This window comes from Corvus brachyrhynchos, unplaced genomic scaffold, assembly GCF_000691975.1.
Source record: "Corvus brachyrhynchos isolate BGI_N302 unplaced genomic scaffold, ASM69197v1 scaffold202, whole genome shotgun sequence".
NCBI lineage: Eukaryota > Metazoa > Chordata > Aves > Passeriformes > Corvidae > Corvus > Corvus brachyrhynchos.
Genome location: NW_008238132.1, coordinates 5,853,723 through 5,878,210, shown reverse-complemented (window position 1 = coordinate 5,878,210; position 24,488 = coordinate 5,853,723). Strand labels below are relative to the sequence as shown.

General features: G+C 42.0%; 1 protein-coding gene across 3 annotated transcripts; it reads left to right on the top strand.

Annotated features, from left to right (window-relative positions):
* Positions 1–273: 273 nt before the first annotated feature.
* On the top strand, positions 274–23,563 carry RUBCNL (RUN and cysteine rich domain containing beclin 1 interacting protein like). Of its 3 annotated transcripts, none has more exons than XM_017733608.1 (16): positions 274–373; positions 1,081–1,189; positions 3,288–3,396; positions 5,468–6,133; positions 10,503–10,588; positions 13,535–13,745; positions 14,654–14,758; positions 16,742–16,784; positions 17,134–17,266; positions 17,681–17,826; positions 18,571–18,635; positions 19,820–20,058; positions 20,823–20,884; positions 22,139–22,292; positions 22,414–22,504; positions 22,964–23,563. In XM_017733608.1, the coding sequence occupies exons 2-16, from the start codon at positions 1,118–1,120 to the stop codon at positions 23,074–23,076; spliced, it is 2,295 nt and encodes a 764-aa protein (XP_017589097.1). In that variant the 5' UTR covers positions 274–373; positions 1,081–1,117; the 3' UTR covers positions 23,077–23,563. The 3 variants fall into 3 exon arrangements, with proteins under 3 accessions (XP_017589097.1, XP_008631391.1, XP_017589096.1); XM_008633169.2 differs by lacking the exon at positions 274–373 and adding an exon at positions 416–493; XM_017733607.1 differs by lacking the exons at positions 274–373; positions 14,654–14,758 and adding an exon at positions 416–493.
* The last annotated feature ends 925 nt before the right edge of the window (positions 23,564–24,488 follow it).

Genomic DNA, 24,488 nt, shown 5'->3' with positions numbered 1-24,488 from the left:
TATGATGATCACCTAGTCCAACTGCCTGACGAATTGAGGGCTGCCCAAGTTCAAGCATGTTGATAAAGGCGTTGTCCAAATGCTTCTCAAACACGGACAGCCTTGGGGCATTGACCACCTCTAGGAACGCCGTTCCTCTCGGCAAAGAAACGGTTCCCAGTGTCCAGTGTAAACTTAAGGAGCTGCTTTGAACCATTCCCACGCGTCCTGTCGCTGGGTATCAGCGAGAAGAGCTCAGCCCCTCCCTCTCCACTTCCCCTCCTCAGGAAGCTGCAAAGAGCAACGAGGTCGCTGGCTCTCAGCCTCCCGTTCTCCAAACCAGACAAGCGGAGAGCCCGGCGCTGCTCCTCGGCGGCACTTTTTTCTTGTTTAGGTTTGTTCGGGGTCCTTTGGTTTGGGCAGAGAGGGAGGGACGGGGAGCGGGCAGGAGGAGGCATTGGCATCGTCGGCGCGGGGGCCCGGCGGACGGGAGGCGCCGGAGTCGCGGCTGCAGGTGGGAGCGGGGAGCCGCGGCCGGGCGGGAGAGCGGTCGGTGCCTTGCGGGGAGCACGGCGTTCCTGGGGCCGCGGGATGTGCCGGGGTCTCCCTCCGGATGCAGCGCTTGCCGAGCCGCGCGGCAGCTGAGCCCTGCCGTGCGCAGGGCTGCGCGGCGTCCCGGGGACATCGCCGGCGTTTGTCATCGCCGCTGCCTGCCCCTACCTGGTACCCGGCGTGGGGGGAGCAGCCTCTGCTGCAGAGGCGGAGCACGGGGGCTTTGCTGCTGCCCACTGCTCTCCGTCTCTTCCTCCTTTTACTGCAATCTGTGAACTACCACAGATCAGTAGTCTTCCTCCTATCCGTGTGGAAGGCGTTCCTGTTGAGTTACTTAAAAACAAACAGGCAAACAAAAAACTCCATCTCTGAGTTAGGCGCTTTTTAAAAGCACATTTCCATTGTTGCTGAGCTCTGCTTTTCGGTAAGCTTCTATAAGCATACCAGGTCAGGACGGAAAACAGTTCAGAGTATTAACTGTCGAGTCTGCAAAACAGATGGAGAACCGCGGATAACGCGGTGGTGACTGTAATTCTCTATTGCTTCCAGGTACTTAACAACACCAAAAAATGAAAGCTTTCCCACTATGTCTCTCCATGCAGTAGCACTCGCCAGCTTCAGCAGAACAGAAGTCTTCAAGCACCCCTACTCTGGAAAGGTGAGGCAAGGGAGACCTGTGAATGGTGGCTCAGTGTGCTGGTTAGTTTGGTTCAAAAACCAGCTTTTAGTTGTCAGTGGGTGTAGTAAATTATTTTAAAATGTTGGTGGAGTTAGCTTGGGAAACACAGTCCCAGTATTAGAGGCGGGGGAGGAAAAGGCAGACTTCTCTTATACTAGGAAGGTGTCAAACTGTCAGTGGGTTTTATTGGTTATGGCAGCGTGTTGTGCTTTCCATGCGCTTTTGTTGTTGTTGTATTTCCTTATCACTGCTCTTTAATCGCTTTTTTTTTTTTTTTTTTTGCGTTTGTTGGTGGGGAGGTTTTGTGGCTTTTTAAATTTTTCTGTGATGTAGTTATAGAGCATCTTGAAAGGAAATGGGAATCTTACCTGAATTCTCAGACCATTCTGATAAGAACCGACAGATGGGAGCATTGTTTAAAAAAAAGATAAAAATCGTAAAACTCAACACCCTTAATAGCTGTGCTTACTGATAAAATACTTGCCTTTATCCAGCTGTTGGGCAGTTGGGATACTTGCATCCTAAGAGGTAGAGTCTGTTAATTGCTGGTATTGAAAACAATTTTTTTAAATTTAATAAAATAATTTTAAAATATTTCCTACTTTATCCACTGATATTGACAATATGATATTTATACGGATAAAGCCTGCCTGCATGCCAATTTCTCAAAAGTAGTGCAGAGGAGGAAAAGATAGAAAACACTAGCAGATACTGAAGAGAGTATTTTTTTTAAGAATTAGCATAATCAAATGCTAAATATTTTAAATTAAACATACTATTTTTGGCTTGAAACGTTATTCTCCATTAAAAGGGAAATTCTCTGTGGGTTTTAAGTCCTTCTGCTTTCTGTGGCTTTGAAGCGTATCTGGACAAGATCTGTACTCTGAGTCACCTCAGTCTTCCACGTAGGAAGTGTAGAGGTCAACAACTCAGGTTGGCCAAGGACAGTACGCCTTTAACTCCCTTCTCTTTGTATGGGATCACAGTGTGCAGGAGAGGCTGAGAGGAATCCTGTTCGTGCTTCAGTGTGCAGACATTCTCACTGCTGTGGGGAGAAGGCACAACACCTTGGTTAAGTGCTTTTTAAGGATGTGCATGTAGGAGCAGGGCATCCCTTTCATTTCCCTGGTTTCTGTGATGTGCTCTGCAGGTCCATGACATACTTGAGGCAGTAGGGAGGTGGGGGGACAAATTTTAGGTCCTCACAAGGAATTGATGAGCTTAGGGAGGATACCTGTTGCTTTGCTATCCTCAGTATATCATAGTCTCTTGTTGGAATTAGCCCCTGAGTATCTGCACTAAATTGCTTCCGTGGTTCAGCTTACTCTGGTTTGACAGTATGGTAAATCCAGCTTGAGGGTAGAAATACTGAATTGGAAGCGTCATGACTGCACAAAGTGAAGTGCTGATCTGGTATAAACCTGCTCAGGGAGTTCAAATGTATTCAGAATTTTGGTCAGCTTATACTGGCAGGCTCTTATGCCAGGTTGAGTATTATCTATCTGTGTCACCTCTTGCTTTATGCTGGGTCAGTCACGTTGCTGATGTGAACCACATGTATTGTGTTCTATCAAATTAGGTAATGTGACCACACTTCCTCCCAGTTGTTAGAGCTGGGAGATCAAGCAGCACGTGGATCAGATATTTATGGAGTTGGAGCCTCATAGATTTATACATCTAAATAGGCCAATGCTTCCAGATACAGATTGGTGGTTCCTTGAATTCTTTTCTACTCTATTGCTGTTGTTTTGGTAGATACACAGACATCCTATCCAGCATTTTGTCTCATTTGTGCCTTATGCACATGTTTAATCCTCCTGCTGTGGAGAGTTTGTTTTGGTCACCTGCCTTCTGGAGTGAATTGAGAGGTGCAGAGCTGAGATGCCAGCGCTCTCCAGACAGTGCATGCTTCTGGGGAGATTTTCAGGCAGCCAGAAATGTAGGCACTAGTTAGGTGACTGTCAGCATGCTTCAGAACAGTGTTCTTTCTGCTGGCATGACTGTGAGACTGAGGGTATCATTAGCAGAGTGCTGTTATCTTATAACCAAATTGTCTGCCTCTCTGTTCTCCTTGTAGTTAAACCACGAAAGCCTAAAGGTGGCGTTCACCGACTCAGCATGTTCTTCAAATCCCTCAGTGAGGATTAGCTGCCTTGCTCCAACACCTCAAATCTCTGTCCTTTCAGGTAATGCCAGCTTGTTCCAAATTGCTTCCCTCTGGGGAGTTTAGCTGGTGCTTGTAGTGCTAGCAAAAGCTATCGATGTTTGTGTGTACTAACCAAGTCTAATTTGTTTGAAGAGGGTTCTTTGCGTATTGGCTTTGAGGGTGGTACAACGTTAATATACATTTTACAATTTGCAAGCATGGGTGATTTTTGCCTCTTAATGGTAGTTTCGGCATTTTAGTTAATGCTGACATTTTTCATGTGAGGGTGGATCAGGTTGCCCAGGAAAGTTGTGGATGCCTCATCCCTTTAAGTGTTCAAGGCGTGGTTGGATGGGACTCTGAGCAACCTGGTCTACTGGAAGGTGTCCCCACCCATAGCAGGGGAGTTGGAACTAGGTGATCTTTCAGGAGCCTTTCAGCCCATAAAATTTTATGATTTTTTGATTATAACACTAAATGTTTTGTTTTGCACAGAGAAGATGATGTTTGCATCCCAAATTAAAGTATTCCTGTGCAATCAAAATGCCAGTAGTTACCAAAATAGCTTTCTTTTCCTGAAAAGACTGAAATGTTTGTTTGAAAGTCAGCTAGTTTTAATTTTCCCATTCCTGTCCTTATACTGCCATGGCTGGCTGCATTGGCAAGATGTTTCTTTGCAAGTCCAGCCAGTAAAATGTGGCAGTTTTGCTGCTATTTCTGCAAGAGCTTTATCCTGGTAAGTGGCAGGTGACTGATGGCTATTACTAACATATGCTGGCTGGCTGATTTTGACCTAGCTTTACTAGGATAGCTTTGCTAGCAGCTCTTGCAGTATATCTTATATGTGATGTTCTCGTTTTTTTCAGCTTTTTCTTGATGAGCACTGGTCTTTATAAGGACTTGCTGTTCCAAAATACACGGGTTTTTTGTTTTGGTTTTGATCCCTTCAGTAGTAAAGTCTCTTATCATGTAGTTTGAGTGCATGCAGGCTTCCAGGTGAGACACTCATGGAGAAGTTTACTGTTTTCCAATGAGAGCAACCTCTGGGCAAAGTCTGCAGTGTGCAACACTTGCTGCTTTTTCACCAGCAGTGTTTAACATTCCTTGTGGTCCTAACTAGGAGTTCTTTGTCCTGGAAGTGATTCTTCTTGATTGCATCTATTCTTAGAATTTTACAAGTGACTTATCTTCCCCAAAGGAGATAGTTGTTAACTTCATTGTGTTGATGTGGTCGATCTTTCTTCTTTAACTTTGTGTGTAATCTCTCAGTTACTTGGATTATGGCAGTTCCTCTGAGGATTTTTTTTTGTTTGTTTATTTTTGGGATTTTTAAATTTATTTTGTTTTCTTCAAGGTATAGTTTTGTTGTTCATATTATCCTTCAAAAGCTACTGGTTGCAGTGCACACTTCTGTGTCCTGCTAATGTTGCTATGTCTGCCACTAAAAGCAGTTTTTCCATTTTCTGTTGACCTACAGTTTTGCAGTAGATCACTTAGGACCTTGGCAGTGCTTTTGATTCTTTCAGAGGCATTATAATGATCTTGCTGTGACAGAGCTAAGTTTGCTGTGGTTTTGTCTAAGTGTTGCCACCCCATGAATTATGGACTGAAGTGTACTTTAGCCATTTCTGCTCTGACTGAGCTGAAACACACAAGCACATTGACTGTGTATTACTGAGTGTATTTTTTGTTACTCCCCCTGCTCTATTATCTTCTATATGTCTCGCTATAATGTAATCTTCTCTTCTATTGGCAGTAGGATCAGTACCTGTATTAGTAATAGTTTTGTTATCCTGTTTTGTAGAACGGTGATGTTTTTGAGCACACTGACAATCAGTCACCATTAAAGTCTTAGCTAATTGTGTTTGGATAGCAGCAGAATACTTTACTGTTGGTTTATTACATAGCCTTTATCAATGACAGAATTGGTTCCTGAGTGCAGAAAGCAAGAGCTTTCTTGCAGGAAGAGGCCGCAGTAAGTGGTGAGTGAATTCAGTTGTTTACTGTCTTCTCACCTGTGTAAAAAACAATATGCATTTTCTTCATGCTGTGTATTAACCTTTTCTTAGTATTGTTTCCTAACCTCTTGTTTTCTTCTATTTTCTGAACAGATGAATCTTCAAGGCCAGCAGTGATTGGACATGCTGGAAGTTTTGGATCATACCCAGGCAGTGCGGAAGCTATCAAAGACATTCTTGTGTCTGTTTTAAATGCATCTGGTTTGAAGCCGTCTTTGGTGTTGGAGCAGAGCACAATGCAGGCAGCTGAGCATCCGGATAGTGATGTGGAACAGTGGGAAGAAAGCAGCACTGGGGATAGCCATGATGACAGTGACAGTGATTCTGCACATCACAACTCTGCCTGTGCACAAACAGACATTCGGTTTACAAGGCCTCGGGCATGTTGGAACAACGCAGACTGTGATTCCCCCAAACCTTCGCTGGATACTTTCTCCTGTCCCCATTATACTGATGGAGATCCTGCTGCTTCCTCCTTGAGTGGTTTCACTCTTTCGGGCATGTCCCCTCTGAAGCGTGACTGCTTTACCCAAGTGACATTAACAGGAGGCACCGTCACATCCGCTGTTTTGCATTCTGGAAAAGAATCTTATACCTCCCCTGAAAGAGACTTGGCTTTCACGAGATTGCTTCCAGATTCAACCGTTGGTAAAGCAGATCTAGTGAAATACCCTTATGCCGTGGAGCCTGCGTCTCTCAGCAACAGTGACAGTGATTCTCCCAGTGGCCCTTCCCAGTCAGAGCCAGTCAATCCAACAGGTAACTTTACAGCTGCATTTTTGTTGTAAGATCTCTGTGCTAGGAAAGACAACTGTAATTGAAGTGGGCCTTATTTATGGTAATTGCAAATTTGACAAATGCTGTCCTTCAAAATAGGAGAGAGGGGAGAAAGAGCTTAAAAACCGAGGAGAACCAGAGGGTTGGACTCGGTAAAATGGGAGACGCTCGTGCTTGCAGTAGGCATCTCTCAGCATGCAGAAATGCTTTTGTAATATTCAGCTGTTGATAAAATGTAAAAATTGCTGAGCCGTGAGCAATGTAGAACATCCACTGGATGAACTTTCTACCAGCTTTATCTTGTCTTCACTGTTGCCCTTTTCCTCCTAGCAGATAGCATGGATTGGGGCACTGAGTAATGAATCATTGGTGTGTGTGGGCTCCCTGGGTCATATTGTGTTTGGCAGGAGCTGGAGGAGAGGGAGTCCTTGGATGCTGGGATTTTGGAGGTAGAGCATTAACATTCAGTTTGTTGTGACTGAATTGGCTTGTTCTGGAGTGGGACTGTTTTTCCTTTTCCCCTTTCCAAGTGTTGGAGGTCTTGGGGCGACAAACCCCCATGTGATATAGAACAGATTCCTTACACCTCTCACCAGTTTTCCAACCATATGGATATTCCTGTGTGTTGTCTGTGAAGAGGACTGGCTGATGGCTGCTAGCAGAGGGTGCCCTTTGAGCAGGGTGCCCCCTGTCCCTGCAGTGTCAGGGGGCTCTGGGCAGTGCAGGCCCGTAGGTGAGGAGCTGTTCAGTGGGAAAGTTCAGCACGTGCCCCTGAGATGGCTGGGGGAGCAGCTGGGCTGGCCTTGGGGCTGTGTGTGTGCCTCCATGAGATGTGCCAGTCTTCCTGGGCTGCAGGCTGGAGTCCCTGCCTTTTGGCTGGGGCAGCAGAACAGTCCCCTCCAGTTTAACACCTAGTATTGACAGTAGCAGCCTTTGGTACAGCAAGATTAAGTATTTGCATTTTGTGTATAAAGGGTGTTAGTTGTATCTAAGGACTTAGTTTAGGACCACAAATAAATTCAGGTGGATGGAGCACCTCTTTTATGAAGACAGACAGAGCTGGGGTTGTTCAGCTTGGAGAAGGCTCCAGGGAGACCTTGTAGCAGCCTTCCGGTACTTAGAGGGGGACTTACAAAAATGGGAAGGGCAATTAGATATTAGGAAGAAATCCTTTACTGTGAGGGTAGTAAGGCACTGACACAGGTTGCCCAGGGACGTTGTGGATGTCCCGTCCTTTTAAGTGTTCAAGGCCAGGTTGGATGGGGTCCTGACCAACTTGGTCTAGTGAGTGATCTTTGAGCAACCTAGTGTAATGGGAGGTGTCTCTGCCCATGGCAGGGGCTTTGGAGCAAGGTGTGTTCCAACCCAAACCATTCTATGATGATAGATTATAGGCTTCAGAAAAATGTTGCAACTGAGGTCTCATTTTTCTACTGGAGTAAAAGCAAAGAGCAGGGAGTGTTCATCCTGCTTTTGTATTATAAAAGAATATTACAAAGGCTAGGTTTTGTTGGTTTGTTTTGATTTGGGTTTTTTTCTTGTCCCTTTGGTGAGTAGTAGTCCTAGCAGAGACGCTCCACTGACCTCCACTTCCAATTTCTGATCCTTTCTAGCTATTCACCTGGAGCTCCTCCAAGGTGTAAGTTGGAGCAAGGTCTCCAACAGGCACGTGCCATTGCAGGACTGTGTGCTCTTAATAACATCTCTGTCATCCAGGACAGGCTGTCGTCAACAGTTCATATGTGACGATGATGGCTGTTTCCGTCTGCTGCCTGTTGCGTTGGCTCCGTGCCTTTGAGAAGTGCCCGTCAGGGAGAAGGAAACCGCACCCAGCAGTTGGGGCTGGCTGAAGGCAGTCACACGTGTTGGGTCTGGAAAACACAGCCCAGGCTCTCAGGGTCAGCTGGGACTGTGAGGCACATGCGTAAGAACAAATACACTGTGCGTGACTCGACCTTCTGGCACGAGTCAGATGTGTCACAAGCTTGTGTTGGGGTAGCAGCGCTGCTGGCTCTCCAGAAAACAAAGGGAGCAAGGAATCTGGCAGCCAGGTGACTAAAGAAGAGCATCCTTGATTTTACTAAAATATACCCCTTGTAGGAGGCAGGATCCTGTTGGACACTGAACAATGTGGTGTGTTCTGTCTGCCTTAGACTCAGGCTTTTTCTGTACAAAGTGAAAACTTCTGCATTTCTTCATTCCTTGTTGCTTTTAACCATTTAACTTGCTACTGGGTAGCTTGGGTAATGAGGTCGCATTCTCTCCTGCACTATCCAGTACTATGGGGATGTGAAAAGTGAATAGCAAAATGAAAAAGAATAAACATATAATGCCTAATTTGAGGGCAGGAATTACACAATAGCAGTTCATGACTTGCTCTTCTTTTGACTGCTATCTCAGAGATGATGGTTTCTTCCAGGAGAATTGCTGAGGGATGCACAAGATACAAGAAAATTATGTAATATCACTTAAATCAGAATAAATTTTTTTTTTCAGTGGGATTTAATTTTTGTTTAGTGGGATTTTCTGCTGGTCCCCTGAAATTCCTACTAGGCCTTGTTTGTATGTGTGAGACCACCAGAGAATGGCCCTTATTCAACCTTTTGAAAAGGCTCTGTAACTGTTAATGAAGAGCTTGTGACTGAGTTCAGTGTTTTCTGGGGGCTTTGTTGTGGCTGGTGTGTCACTGACAGTTCACAGGCTTGTTCTTGCTTTTAACCCCTATGCACATCAAGGCTACTTCCTTCTCTGGCTCTTAGGGCTCTTTCTGCAGCCCCAGCAGCCTCCTGGCAACAGTGTTCAGGAGCAGAAAGGCAACCAGATAATTTTTCTGCATCAGACCCAGAGCTGCATCCCATTGCTGGATGTGCTGGGCTTTTTCCCTGTGCTTCTTTTACATTCCTTTTACTTAAAGATACAAGTGGGATGCAAGATGTAAGCAAAGGAGAGAGCTCCCATTAGATTTCAAAATTATATTTAAGATGAATTGCGTCTTATGTTTTAAAGAGAAAGGAATAATTTTCCCATTTCCTTATTTCTGCTTATTGTTTTTAGTCTAGAGAGTAGTGTTTGTTATCTTAACTGATGAGAACGTAGTCTTTATCAAGCTATAGAGTTTACCTACTAAGATGAATCATCAGGTAGGTATGAAAATAACTTAATTAGGCCATTGAATCTGTTTTGAAAAGTCATATTGTGAGTTTTTCCTTCATGGTATACACAATAGAGGTATTAATAATTCTGTACAAAAACTCCTTCTGTGTCGCTACACTTAAGCACAGTATTGACTTTCTAGCCTGATGTCATCGACGCTCAGGGAAGTGTTTCTTTAAGTAAGGTAATATAAATAATTCAAACTAAGCCTGGGAGTCAGTGCCCCTTAGTTGGAGAAAAGGTTTACATAAATTATGATCATATTTTGTGGGAACTCTTTAGCCTGTCTGTGACTTTTAAACAAAATTAGGAAGGGCATTTTTTAAAAATAAAAAGCCATTGATTAAGATGTGCTCTTTGCAAAGGCTTTAAATGGTGTTTGTGTGGTGGCCATTTGCCACGACATATGGTCTGTTTTATCCTGTAAACATCATGAGAGTGAAACAGAAACAGTGTGAGTTCAAGGTCCAGGAAGAGGTAGTAAACACCATTAAACACGATGTGTGCTCTGCTGTACAGTGAAAAGCTCTTATCGGGGAAAAAGAGATAAATTTTATTTCATATACTCATCAGTGACAAAACTGCACTTCTGGGAAGCAAGGAATACTGGACATACAACTATTCAGTATGGGTTGAGTTTGGAAGCAGGAGCGAGACTTCCTCAGGGTATAGAAACATGATGGCAAAATGTTTTCCAAGCTTATTGTAGTTACACAATGTTAGAAGTGATATGGTGAATCTTTTAAAGCTGGTGCATCTCTCTGCATGCCCAGACAGCAGTGAGATTTGTGTTTCTTCCAGCAACTCTGAATGAGCAGAGTGCAATGTTAGCTGGCTGTGTCACCAACTGCAGAGCATCGCTGCCAGTCCAGGCTCAGGTTCTGTTTGTGGCTGTCCCCAGCAGCTCAGGCCATTGCTTGGAGAGAACTGGTGTGGGAATGCAGTGGTGCTATCACAGCGCACAGCATTTAAACCGTGTTTCTCTGGTAGTTGCTGTTCATGCTTCAGGTTGCCAGAGTGGTTCAAATGCCATGTTTCTCTCATTTTTCTCCTCCTTAGCTTCCACCACAGCCTCCAGCCTCAATAGTGTTCAGTTTTGGGGAAAAAAGTTTGCTTTGCTTTCTGGAAGTCACTGTGCACGCATTGTGGGAGCTGCAGAGAAAGAAGTAACTAATAAAAGTTCTTGTTATACCCACAGGTTCTACTTCCTCTTTGAACATAAGTGCTATACCCTTGAATCGTTCATTGCAGGACATCTGCATGCTTCCAGAGGATGTGGAAAAGGTGAGGACAACAAATGTTATTGTCATAATGTTTTTTACGTTTTATTGTGGCAAAAACAAATGACAAGAAGTATTTCTCAATAAAAGAACTTCCTGATAGATGTACTAATCTTCACGAATACACTATTTTCCCTCTTCTTGCCCTCTATGAGTGAACCTACAAATATAAAATGCCATTTCATAATTTGTTTTCCACTCTTGACCCATTAATTAAACAATTTAATTATTTTAAAATAATGGAAATATATATAGGAACAATGTACAATTCTCCTTTTCATTCCATCATTTCCGCACACATTCCTTGAAAACAAACTTTAACATTAGTAACTTTTAAGTTATATTAGAATGCTGCATAGAATTTGTTGCAGCTGCATACATATGGATGGGATTTACCTCATGCTTTTACTGTCAAAAGGTGGGGAGAGGATGGGTTTTTCTGTGTGTGTGCTTATGATGAGCATGTGAGATTTGCTGTCAAAGAATTACTGCCACACATAACTCTGTGTGCTAAATGTCAATGTTTTCCAACAGTGGAAAAAGAGGGGTTAATGGATTGCAATGAGTAGGATTTAATATAGAAGAGCTTTAAAAATGTGCCTAGAAAAGGAGATTTTTTTTGCTGGACTGTTTGCATGTGGTCCCATGTCCTGGGCTCAAGAGGTAATCACCTTTGTGCACAACACTGGTTTTACTGGAGTGGCTAGTTCTGCATTTGATTTGAAGCTCTCAGCATCCGTAAGGTGCACTTCAGACAACTAAACCCACTCAATAAATCACACACTAAAACTCAACAAACTTGAACTAGCTTTTCATGTTGCTTTTTATGAAAGGTGTTTCAGAAAGGAGATGAAGTTTCTCAGTCTGTAATGTGGGACCTAAACCAAAAGTAATTTGCTTTCAGACACCAGGAGACCAGAGAGTAGGTATCTGGATTAGAAACCACAATCTGAATGTTGAGTGAGGCAAGATTTTATCAGCTACTACCACTGTGCAGAGACTGGGGGTTGATGGGATTACAGGTTAAAAGATAGTGAGAGCTCAGTCCATTATGAGCAAGGCTTCCATTAGAAAAAACCCAACCAAGCAAAACCCCACAAAACTCCAAATACTTTCAGCTTGTGAAAGAATCTCTTTGAACTTTAGGACTGAAAACTAAGGTACCTGTGGTTTCAGCAAGTTCTGGAGTTGTAGCTGTGTGCCAGGAAGGAAATGGGTCAGATAATCTTAAAGGGGTTTTCCACTGATGTGAGTGGGAGGGAACAGAAATGAGAAAGTTGGTGTGTCACAGTTGAGTTGGGACTGCTTTGTAGGGTGAGGGATCTATCAGTAGGCAGAGCTGAGAGCTGATAGTCATGCTGAGTACAGGAGTCACTGTATTCTGTTTCATCTTGCAATGCAGCTCTCTCAGATATGCTCATAATTGCTTTTATCAGCAGGGCATGCTGATAGGCTGTGCTCTGCCACTAATTTGAGACTTTTTGAATCTTCAGAGTAAGAGATCTCTCCCAAAAGGAGAAAGAGCTTTTTAATTATTTCTTTGCTAGTGGAAAGATAGCAAATTCCTGGACTCTTAAAGTTCACTGAAAGTTGTCTCTGGAGAAACTGTGCACCAAGCAAGTAATATTAATTAGTGTTGGGGAAAATATAAAAGTCTCTTCAAACACCCACAGGGACTTGGGTGCTCTCTAATGCTGAGATTAATCTTGTCTACATGTATTTGTCTGTGAGCAGTGAGAAAGCTGTGCTGTCTGTTGAGCTCCTTAGGATTTAGCTATTCCTAAACACTGATGTTTTTCTTCATGGTTCCCATACAAGTTGAGGGGATGTAATGAATACTGATGTCGAGTGGTACAATTTTCTGAACATAAGCCACTTTTACAAAGCTTTAATTATCCTGCACTCAGAATCTCTAGCCTTGGATACTGCCATAGCTTTTTAGATGTAAGTTTAGGTTTGCACATGGTAGTTGAGGGGAGAAAGGGAGAGTATCCTGGGTGTCTCTGGGTTTCCACCTGGGTGCCTGAGTACAACTATCTCTCCACAATGTATCCACTTTTGTGCTGAGACTGGTCTGGGGCCTATGCCAAGGCCGTCAGCAGTAGCTCAGATGGGGCTGGTGGGATGCTCTGTTAGACCTCAGGAACCAAGGGATGCAGCAGTGATATTAGGACAGGGACCCCCAGATTTGTGTGGATGTCTCATTGGTCCCTTTTCCTAGAGAATGGGTGACCAGGGCAGGCAAGATGGCAAGTGTCATCATGAGGAAGGGTTGTGTGGTTTGGAAATGCTACAGTGAAGCTTTGGAACAGCTACCTTTTATTTAAGGCAGTGGAAAGCCCAGGGCAGCCAGGTTTCCACTTACTCTTATCACAGTCTTTCTATGTAGCATTGAGCTGACTGTGTAAGATATCTCACTGCATATTCCCTACTTCACTGCCCTAACTCTTAACGCATGAAAACCTTTTCCTAGCTCCTGTACTTCCCACCACCTGAAGATCTACACTCCATTCAAAACTTGCCACTTCTGGCCCCCTCCAGCTAGCATGTGTGCAAAACTGCTTGTACACATTGTCTTGAAATTAAATCATGTTAAATAGGTTGCATACTAAATAATGCAGTGTAACTAGAAGACTACATCTCTGAAATGCATACATATATATCAGTTAGTCATGTAATCAAGTTCATTTTTATCTAATACATGGGTAAGATAAAAGTAAATTGTATGTTATAATCAAGGGTGAGACAATTATCTGGGCAGTTGCCTTTTGCATATTGTTTCTGGATTGCCCTTGGGGTGGTTTTTTTGAATTTAGATAAAAGGTCAGGCATGTTTACATTTTTATTTATGGAGTTGAAAAAGTATGGGGGAAAAATTATATATTCCACTTAATCTTAACTAAATATCAAATATGCTGTGTACTAATGAGCATTTTAATCTTGTGTCCAGGAAAATGCACACTTTTTTGTTGCAGATATGATTATAGCATCACTAGAAAAAATGAAATGTAATATCCTAAGCCAACAGCAAGCAGAGTCCTGGGGTGTGGAGGAAACAAGTGGATCAGATGGCAGCTATCACACTGATTCGGAGTTATCTTCTTACCTTGGAGTGAAGAAGTCTGATTCTTCTGTTACCTCTTCAGACAGTGGTTATGAAGGCAAGTTACTTAATCTAGAACATAACCTTGTCTGAAAGCCTTTGCTGTTTGTTTCCATGCAAGCAAATACCAAATAAATTGGGGCATTGCTTGGAACCAAATCCTGTTACCTTCCTTGAGTCTCTGGAGAGCTGGGTCCATTGAGGATCATTATGCCACAAGTGTTTTTCCTGTGGGTCACATACTTCCTTTTGGATGTTCACACCTGTGTTTTATTAATTATAATTATTTTTTACATTAAAATGAAAATGTAAGGTTTAAATGCCACAAGCCAAGCATGACTCTCCACAGAGTGTGCCTGTAGCTGGCTGTTTTTCTTTCTCTGCTTAAATCCAGTGGTTTTTTTTTTTTTGGATTTTTTTTTTTTTTGTGGTAGTATTTGCAGCTTGGCTCTTTCCTTTTGTGTTTGCTTCTGCGGTATGCAGATTAGGCCATGCAGTTGGTTTGAGTGAGACTTCCCAGAGTATTCATTCACATATAGTTTAAGACAAGATAATAAATACTCCTGGCATTATAATGCTTGAGTCAGCACATGCATTTTTAAGTAGATTTTAGTCTCTTGAATAGTACAGATCTTAGTGATGAATCTTAAGTCTAAAGTCTAAATTACATGACTTCTGTGGAAAAATGAATGGTGTTCTTGGACATGAGAAGGGGAGACACCACTGGTAATGTAAAAAATTGGGGGTTATCACTACAAGATTCTGGCTAAGTAACTGCAGGACATGCACTGTATGACAGACTCCCAAGAACTGGCCTCTTCTGTGTATGTATAAAAACAACTAAAATTGCTCTATAAATGCAGTCTGTGTGCTAAAGTCTTGGTAAGTGATGAAAAATGTAAACAGAATTGCAGCTACTTATAGATGCTGGAAAGGTTTAACTGATCTTGTCCTTGTCTTGGACAGGCTGTGCTTTGCTGCCTGTCAGCTCCCCAGTGCATCTACCATCACATCATGAGGTTACCAGATTTTGTTGCCACACTGACTCAGAGGATGAATATGTAATTATTGGTGAGACTTTAAAATTGTAACTGTAGAAACAGATTTATTGTTCAGTTGAATCTATTCCATTGTTTGGGAATTCTCTTGATTTAGTAAGATGTTATTGTAGGAGAAATAACATGGGAAAATGGGAACAATTATGTATGTGTAGCTCCTTATTACAGCACATGCAGCAATACCAGACTGCTGCAGGATTTCCTTTCTAGGAAAGAATATCTTTTCTGGTCTGAGAGTGTGGTGAGCTGGCCCTGGCAAGGTGACCACCAAACCACTCTGACACTTCCCTTTTCCATTGGAAAGGGAGACAAAACATAACAAAATGCTTGTGGGATGGATAAGGACAGAGAGATATCACTCACCAAAAACTGTCACAGACAAAACAATCAACTTGGGGAAATAAATTTATTGCCAATCAAATCAGAGTAGGGTAATGAGAAATAAAATCTAATTTTAAAGCACCTTCCCCCCCACCTCTCCCTTCTTCCTGGGCTGAACTTCACTCCCAATTTTTCTATGTCTTGGGACTTCCCACACATCCTGTCAGGAGACTGCTACAGCATGGGCTTCTTCCCTCTAGGTCACAGCCTCCTTCAGGCATCCTCCTGCCCCTGCCTGGGCTTCTCCACAGGCTGCAGGTGGATCTCTGCTCTGGTGCCTGGAGCACCTCCTGCCCCTCCTTCTCCACTGACCTTGATGTCTGCGGCGCTGTTCCTCTCACATATTCTCACTCCTCTCTCCAACTGCAGCTGTGCAGGGTTTTTTTCCTCCCATCTTGACTCTGTTATCCCACAGGCACTACCACCATGGCTCATGGGCTCAGCCTTGGCCCATGGTGTGTCCCTTCTGGAGCTGGCTGGCATTGGCTGTCTCAGACATGGGAGAAGCTTCTGGCAGCTTCTCACAGAAGCCACCGCTGTAGCCCCTCCTGCTACCAAAATCTTGCCATGCAAACCCAACAGAGGGACTGAAGTTATGTCTAAGGATTAAACCAAAGCAATGTGCATGAAGAAAGTGTGAAACTGGCACAACCTCAGTCCACTATAGCAACATTGTTTGAGAGAATTGATTATTTCCTAATGAAACAAATTGACTCAGTTTTAGGCAGCCTCTCCCTCTGCTTCAGGACTAGAGCTGAATGTCTCTGTTCTCTTATGTGCTTTGCTTCCCCTTAGGGCATCCTGAGTTTAGTTTGGTTTGCTTCTGGTTTTTAGACATACAGAAATGGAAACCCTTAAAAGTAGTCTGTGCAGCTTTTAACCTCTGTTTTATCTTCTCCTGATAACAAATGGATTTTTATTGTTCTCTCTGGTTTTAGAGACTTATTTTTTCCTGTCATCTTTCCCTGATCTAGAAATGAAGAACAAACTCCCAAAAGACTGCATACCTAGTAGCAAGAGTTACTTTGAGATATATAAATGGGGAAACATTTGTCTTGAGAGCAATAAGCATGGTCAAAACTAACACTACCAATGTGAACACCTTGTTGGCATAAGCATATCGTGTCTGTGTAAACATAATGAAGTGTGTCCTTTAATTGCATTAATCTCACCTGTTACTAATGTGTTTATAGCATTAGCTGGTATGTTTGTGATTGGTGTCTCCAAATATCTGTCAGTGTCCAGAAAAATTAACGTGGCCTCTCTTGGCTCTGTACATTATTATTTGAGTGCCTTCTGGCTGGACCTTGACCAGCAGGCACTTAGTCTCTCCTTACAATTTCAGCTCTTGAAGGCAGGCCCATGTTGATTATAGGATGCAAAGGCATTAGGGAGTATTCTTCATCATGTCAAAGATATGCAGGGGAGATAAGACTCCTTATGCCTGTTTTACAACTAAGGCTGAGGTTATTTCCCACATCCAACAAGGATGTTGTAAAGATGAATATATTTGAAACTGACACTGTGGTAAGACAGAAAGTAGATTTAAAATGGTGCTGAGTAACAGATGCTTTGTTTCTTAAATGGCTTGATAAAATTTTCTCCTTTATTGCAGAACTTGAAGACCTTGAAAATCTGTCTGTTACCCCTGATAAAAGGTGTGTATCCTTAATAGTCCCATGGCACTATCTTTTCTGCTGGAGCAGTTTTCTTGTGGTTCTTCTGGCTGGGGCTGGGAAAGATGTGGGAGTGGGAAATTGGGCCCTCTCAAGGAGGGGGAAGGAATGCTGCTTGACAGCAAATGTCTCTTGATGCTTGGCTTAACAGTGTTTCTCTGGTCCCCCAGTCTTGCTGGAGGGTGGTGTCTGTGGCTCTTTGAGGGCCTGGGTGTATCAAAGAGGGTAGGAATGAAGGAATGGGAGAAAAGTTTTCAGGGATGCAGAAAAGGCAGCAGAGATTCTGATGACATGTTGCTGTTTTTCACTGACAGTATTCCTTACCTTTCAGATCATCTTTTGAACCAGGCAGCAATTCTGCTGAAGCAACAGCCCAGGAGTTGTGCAGAGCTTTCAGAAAATACTGGTTGCAGACAGACTCTGCAGTTCAGCTGTCTGGTTGCCTGAGCTCGTCTAAGCAGAGAGTGAGTCTGATCTGAAAACAACGAGCTCTTTATTCAATTCCCCAAATAATCATGGTCTCACTGCAGCTGCTTCACTGCTAGGAGAAGGAGGAAGCTACATTTAAAAAAAAAAAAAAAAAGAAAACAAATACAGATGAGTGCTTACAGTTTTTTAGTTCACTTTATCTAAATTTTTAGAAAATGTCTTCTCTCTCTAGCAATTTTCAGCACATTTAAAATGTGTAGTTGTGAACAATCAGGATGTGCTTTCTTCTGGGACTGATATGAGGGAGTTTGACTGAGGGGGCATTATATGCAGGTGAAAACTGAACTTTAAAATACCAGAATATAAAGGGAGATAAACATCTCCCATAGCATTTAACCTATGTCTAGCTGATGGGCTGGTTGTCTTCATGAGCTTGTCTTTCCCAATAGTCTGTGCTGAAAGAAGAGATTCCAAGAGAACTTGAATCCAGTTTGAATCTGGCTGAAGAAATAAAGATCATATCCAAGTTAAGAGGATCTTCTGGCTGGTCCCCACCAAGATCACAGATTATATTTAATATTCATCCTTCAGTCAAGTAAGTTTTGAGGGATCTGGGCATTGTCATTTAGTATATGATGGGGAAAGCTGATGGAAGGAGCTTGGGTGATTAACAGATCTAGTGCACGTGCAGATGATCTGTGAACATATCTAGAGCTGGTGCATGGCACAGCCTTCTGCAATGTTTGTCACCAGCCTCACTAGGAAACAGATGGCATCTTTTTCCCACTCTTGGCATGCTGTGATTGGCACAGGATGTGCAATTTTCCATGTGATAATACACGTACTCTTTGGTGTTATGGTGGCAGTGTACTTAGCTCCTGAAAATGTCATTTTGTGACAGTACCTGGAGAATATTCTTGACTTTCCCCACTTTCCTGCTAATATTTTATGGATAGCTGGTTTTCAGGAAGTGGGGGGAGGCACCAGGTCATGTGTGAGGAAATAGCTGTTTCACCCTATGTCAAATGCTGTTAAGTGCAGACAGTAGGCAAACTGGCTGTTCCCGGGTTACTGCAGGTTCAGTTGCTTTTTCTGTTGCAAATGTGGATTTTCCATCTCCAAACCCCATGATATTGATGCCACCTTAAGAAGTGGAAAATAATTTAGGTATTTCAACAAGCATTACAGAATCTCCTTTCTTCATGTGGAAGAGTAGGAGTCAGCTCCTGAGGTGGACATTCTCCCTGTTGCCAGTGTAGCTCTTTTGCACTTTGGAAGAACGTTAACTAAAACTGTGGTTTTGGTGCTGAAAGGTCTAACTATTTGCTTTTGTATACAGGAGAGATGCAGTGGTGGCTGCTCAAAACTTTACATGTGTTGGTTGTGGAACCCCGATAGAAAGCAGTAAGTATTACCAAAACTGGCAAAAAAATCCCCTAATAAATGCAGTACTAGTCATCAGATTATAATCCTCACCAACACAGATATACCACAATTTTTAAATTATCTGAGCTAGAAGGAAAATCTCATTGTTGGATGTGCCTGCAACAGTAAAACAGACAGTGGGATCTTTCCAGCGTCTGGAATTTTTCATACAATACAGAATACAATATTTGATAGATGTCCTTCTTACACACAATAAAAATTTAAAAAGTCAACCACAAAACAGAAAAAAACTATTAAAAAAAGCAAGCTTCCAGGCTGGAAAGTGCTGATTTTACATAGTTGGTACTTTTAATAATTCTTTCCCTGTGCCAATTTAGACATTCCCAAAAGTCTCTAAAAAGAGACTTCGTGCAAGCTTATGGAATCTGTGGTTTTGTTCTTTTGGGGTGTCTCTTTAAAAGTTTTTGTTTCATTAGATCTTGATCACAAAAAATCTTGCCTTTTTTTTGTTTGTTTTTGGGGTTTTTTGTGTGTGTTTTTTGGTTTGGTTTTTTTTGTTTGTTTGATTTTTGTTTTGTTTTTTGCTTTTTTTGTTTTTTGTTGTTGTTGGGGTTTTTTTGTTTCTGATATTTTGTGAGAACTGCTTGAAAGCACAATGATTTAGAGAACTGACAAACAGACCTTACCTAAGAAATCTTTGAAGTGGCACTTAAGTCTTGTTCTGGGTCAGCTCACAAGAGCAGCGTTTGTTATGGCCTGTAAAGTATCAACAATCGATGATGGCACATTAACTTGAGCAAATAGGAGATGCTGTAATAGCTGGGAAAAACTCCACAAATCTCTTGATGTAAAAAAGTATTATACAAACATGACTCCAAAATTGGTGCAAGTATTTTTGTTGTGTATTTCATCTAGTGTTCCTTTTGTGGGTAAAGCAACAGGGGTTTCACTAAGATCTTATGTTGATAATTGTAATCAGTTGAACAAATGTGGAAATGAGGAAAGCTTTGTTTTAATGCCAAGTATAAACCTTGTACATGTGTTTACCACAGTAATAAAACCCCCCACTTTAAAAATAAAACAAAAAATCCCTTTCCCTTCATTCCAGTAGATGAATTATTCAGACAGAATAGACATACAGACAAGAGTTATGTCCCATAAGTTTTTAAAATCTTCACAATTTCATTGCTGTCTACCTGCAGAATATATCAGGAGACTCCGCTATTGTGACTACCTGGGGAAATACTTCTGTGACTGCTGCCACAGCTATGCCCAGTCTTCTATTCCTGCTCGAATACTTTCCAAGTGGGATTTCAAAAAATACTATGTGTGCAACTTCTCCAAACACCTACTGGACAGCATATGGCAGCACCCCATTTTCAATGTGTCGTGTATTAACAAAACCCTCTACACAAAAAGTAAAGAAATGGACAGGGTCAGGGTAAGTGTGGCCATTTTTTTTTAGGAATTTCTGGGTCTGAGAGTTTCAGGAAGAATTCCTTAGGGCAGGATGTCCTGTGTGTGTATGTGGTAAGGAGGAGGGTTTTTTTTTTCTGATTTATCCTATCGCCAGTTCTGGGACTTGCCCTCTTTTCCCTCAGGTGAAGGGGGCAAAGGGAGGCATTTCCAACCTGTGCCAGAGGTCTCCTTAGCCCTGTTGTCTTTGGGAGATGTTTCCTTAGTGGTTTCCAGTTTTAGTTCATGTTAGGGAGTTGGTCTCCTGCAGTAAATATTTACATCTTCCTGGCTTTTGGCTGTTGGAAAGTTCTGTAATTTTTCAGTGACTCCTTAATTTTGTGGGCCATTAGGGGAAACACCCTTAGCTTATGTAAGAGCTGTACCTCCTACTGCTTCAGGAAGAGTGTTCTGCTGAAGATTACAAGTAGGCATGTGTTCCCTTCTTGGCTGAGGAGACACTTACCTGTTCTTCCACAGATGTGGGTCTAGCATGCATCAAGACCTGCAGCCATTTTTGGCATTAGGACTTGCTTCACTTGTCAGGGAATAAAAATAGCCTTTGCCTGCCTTTGGCTTTTGTGCATTAGAAAATCCATTTGTTTAATTCTAGGCTAAGTGTAAAGTTTAGTTTTTTAGGTGTGGTTTGGTGTACTTGCTGACTCAAATAGTGGTGTTCCTCACTTATGAATATATAAATGCAATGCTTTTAATTTAAAAATGATTTTGTTTTTCTCCTCCATCTTTTAGGAGGTGCAAGAACAGCTTTTTCATTTAAAAAAGCTTTTGAAAACCTGCAGGTTTGCTGAAAGGTATGGACTGTGATAATGCATGAAAAATAGCTTCGTAAAATGTACATGACATGCTTATAGAGCCTTCTTCTCTAGAGGCATTTGGGTGCCATTTTAAGTAAGTTGATACGATCATTAGAGAGCTCCAATAACAAAGCTGCCTTCTATTGTACTGCAAATGTTGAATGCAGTACAAGTGGTGGCTGTTTGTTGTAATATAGTTTGGTTTTAAATGTTGAATGATTTTAGTTAGGTGTGTATTTTTTCCTGTTCCGTCTCTCTTAGGTTCTCACTCATTCTTAAAAGCTCAAAGATACTTATCTCTCTGAGAATATTTGTCTTTAAAAAATGTTGGGTTTTTTTAAATTAACAAGTATGTTCCTTAAGCATTTAAAGATTTCTTCCAGAAATCTGTCATAATGCTAAATTCAGTTTATTCTATAAAAATATTCATATGAAAGTAGTAGTAACCGAAAGTGATAAAGGCCAAAACACGGCCTTACTTGTTGCTAGAAGTGAAAGATTTTTGGTGTTCACCTTCCCAAACTGTGGGCATAACTAATACATAGTCATGTGAATAATAAGACTATCACTTCAGAATTGCTGACCTTTTTAAGAGCAGGTATAAGCAAAATAAGATATAAGAGTAGGTTCTGTTTTCCCTTTGACATAGAGCTCTTCTTTATGCATCAGTTACATGTTGTTCACCAAACTCAAGCAGAAATGTGTTTTTGTCTCTCTTCTGTTCAATTCCCTGTGATTCCATTACCGAAATAAGTATTAGGATCGTCATTGTACCTTCTATCTGCATCAGTGATAGTTTAAAAGCAATATCTCTATTTCCAGTGTTCACTTGCTCAGCACAAGTGTATTTTCACCCAGTAGTGACCTGTGCAGGATAAAACCACTCAAAGTTCTCTTTGCAAAGAAAATAAATAAGCCTAGCTTATTATATTAGATACTATATGGGATTTTTGCCTACTGTTCCTGAGGTAGGAGAGAACCCTTTACACATTATTTAAGGATTGCTGGGATAACTGTGCATCGCAGCTCCAAAGCCTGAGGAATGCGTGTTTAAAGCAGATAATTTATTCTAAATCCCAAACCTTCCAATTTTTATTACAGCCACCTCAAATTGGGAGGGGAGGTAGGATATAGCATGAACTTGCCTTGTAAAATCCCCATGTGACTAGAGAAGTGAAAGAGGCTTATTCTGGAAATACACTTGAAAAACAACTTTTTAAAATTTTAACTGGGTTTTATTTCTCTTTGCAGTGTGCTGAAAGAATTTGAACAGGTCCCCAGCCATCTGACAGAGGAGCTGCATCTCTTCTCACTGGATGATCTGGTGAAGATCAAACGAGGGCAGTTACTGCCCCTTCTTAAAGACATTCTGAAGAGCTCCACCTCTCATGTAGATGGCTGTGAGGTAAGGAAAAAACAGGGCTTTTAGTGTCCTTGCAGCTGCTACTGTAAGGAAATATCCCTGCTACCATTCCCAAATGATTTTTTTCTTAGGTTTCAATTCAAGCTTTTTGCTGTCGTTGTAGCTCTGTCAAGCGAAAGGGTTTATCTGTGAATTCTGTCAGAGTGCAGACCTTCTCTTCCCATATCAGACTGCCAAATGTAAAAGGTGCACAGGTATGTTCCAGACTGAATGTTTTTCTTTCTTCCTTGGGGGAATTTTGGTGTATAAAACTGTTTAGACTTATTTTAAACATTGAGAACTAGCTTCACTGAGAGCATGTATATTTGGAAACCATGGGCAATGTGTATCTTTGAAAACCAGCCTGTGGCAGCTGTTTTGTATCAGTGAATTCAGAGAGCAAAACCAGGGATTTGCCTGGCCATGGTTATGCTTGCAGGGGGAGGCTATTTTTTGGGTCTATGCATGAGAGAGCTGTTTTATCAGATCTTGCCAGCATTCATTGTAAATTATCACAGTGGTGGTTGTTGTCCTGGCCTTGCACTGCTTCTGTTTACTTTTGTACTGATATGTACGTGATAGAACATCATTCAAGGAACACAGCTGTTGATTCATTTTTTTTAAATTCTGCTTTTTTTTTTTCTCTCTCTGAATGCTACTCTGTATGTATAAAGAGTGCAAAACATGCTTTCACAAAGCATGCTTCAAGTCTGGAGGCTGCCCCAAATGTCTGCGGATCTCAGCTCGGAGAACGCTTTCAGAAACTCCATCACTGGTGCCTCAGTGAAACTGGATTCCTCTGACTGCTGACTTCAGAAGATGCTCAGAGCCAAATCTTCAGGTGCATGACTAAGAGTTAAATAATGTTGTTTTAGACATTAGTGTTTTTAATGCATGTCTCCTTTATGGGGGGTAAAATAAAAAAAAATAGACAAAAAACAAACATTAACTTTATTATCCTCATTGAAAACTCACCCTAAAGGAGTTTCATCTTGACTGGTGACAGACTGGATGTTAATTTTTTGGGAAGCCTTTTGTTGCTGTTTTGTCCTTGTATGTAAGATTTTTAATACTATATTTTTTCATGTAAAAATGATTCATCTCTGTAATTCTGCAGATAATGTATAGATAGTAAGTGAGCGTTGGAAGTCCTTGCCTGCATTCAATTTTGGAAATTGGGGGAAAAGTGGTAAAGCACAAAATCGTTCTCTGAAAAGCTCTACAATAAATGGAAAAGACTTGTCTGCAAGTTTTAGGCAGATGCTAATCTGAAATTGTTATGGCAAATGCTTATTGTGAACCAATGAATTTTTTCTTTAAACACATCTATGCAACAGCTTGTGGTGGGTTGACTTGGCCTGCTGCTAGGTGCTCACCCAGCTGCTCTCTCACCCCATTCCTCAAGAGGACAGAGGGAGAAAATAAGGTGGAAGAGCTCACAGGTTGAGATACAAGCAGGGAGGTCACTTGCTAACTACTAGGTGAAAAAAAACCCTGAATTGGAGAAAATTAAATGTATTGTAAGTTAGAAATTGAGTAGGGTGGTTAAAAGCAAAGACCAAACCAGTAATTTTCCCTTACCTCACCCACCCATTTTCCAGGCTGAACTTTACTTCTTCATTCCCAATTTTTCTACCTTATAGCCTGCCCCAAGCAGTGCAAGGCAGATGGGGAATTTGGGTTGCTGTCAGCCCATAACTGCTCCTTTCTTTGCTCCTGCCTCCTCACACTTTCCTCTGCTCCAATGTGAATCCTTCCCATGGGCTGTAATCTTTCAGGATAAACCTGCTCCTGTACAGGCTCTCCAGGAAGATGTAGTTCCTTCAGGAAATATTCATATGCTCCAGTGGGGTACTTTCCTTGGACTGCAGGAGAATCTGTGCTCTGATGCCTAAAGCACCTCTTCCTCCTCCTTTTTCACTGACCTTGGTGTTTTTGCCGCTGTTTCTCATGCTCTTTCTTTTCTTAGAGGTATCACCATCTTGGCTGAGGTGCTCAGCCATGCTCTGTGGTGTGTCCATCGCCGCTGGCTGGCAGCAGTTGCATCTGGCATGGGCCAGTCGTGGCCTCTTCATGCAGAGGCTACCATGCAGTCAGTCACCCAGTGCCAACATCCCACCACCTCCACCAACTACTCCACTCTAGAAGTTATCTTTCTAGAGCGCTTAGAAATGGGCAGAGGGACAGTGAGTGATCAAG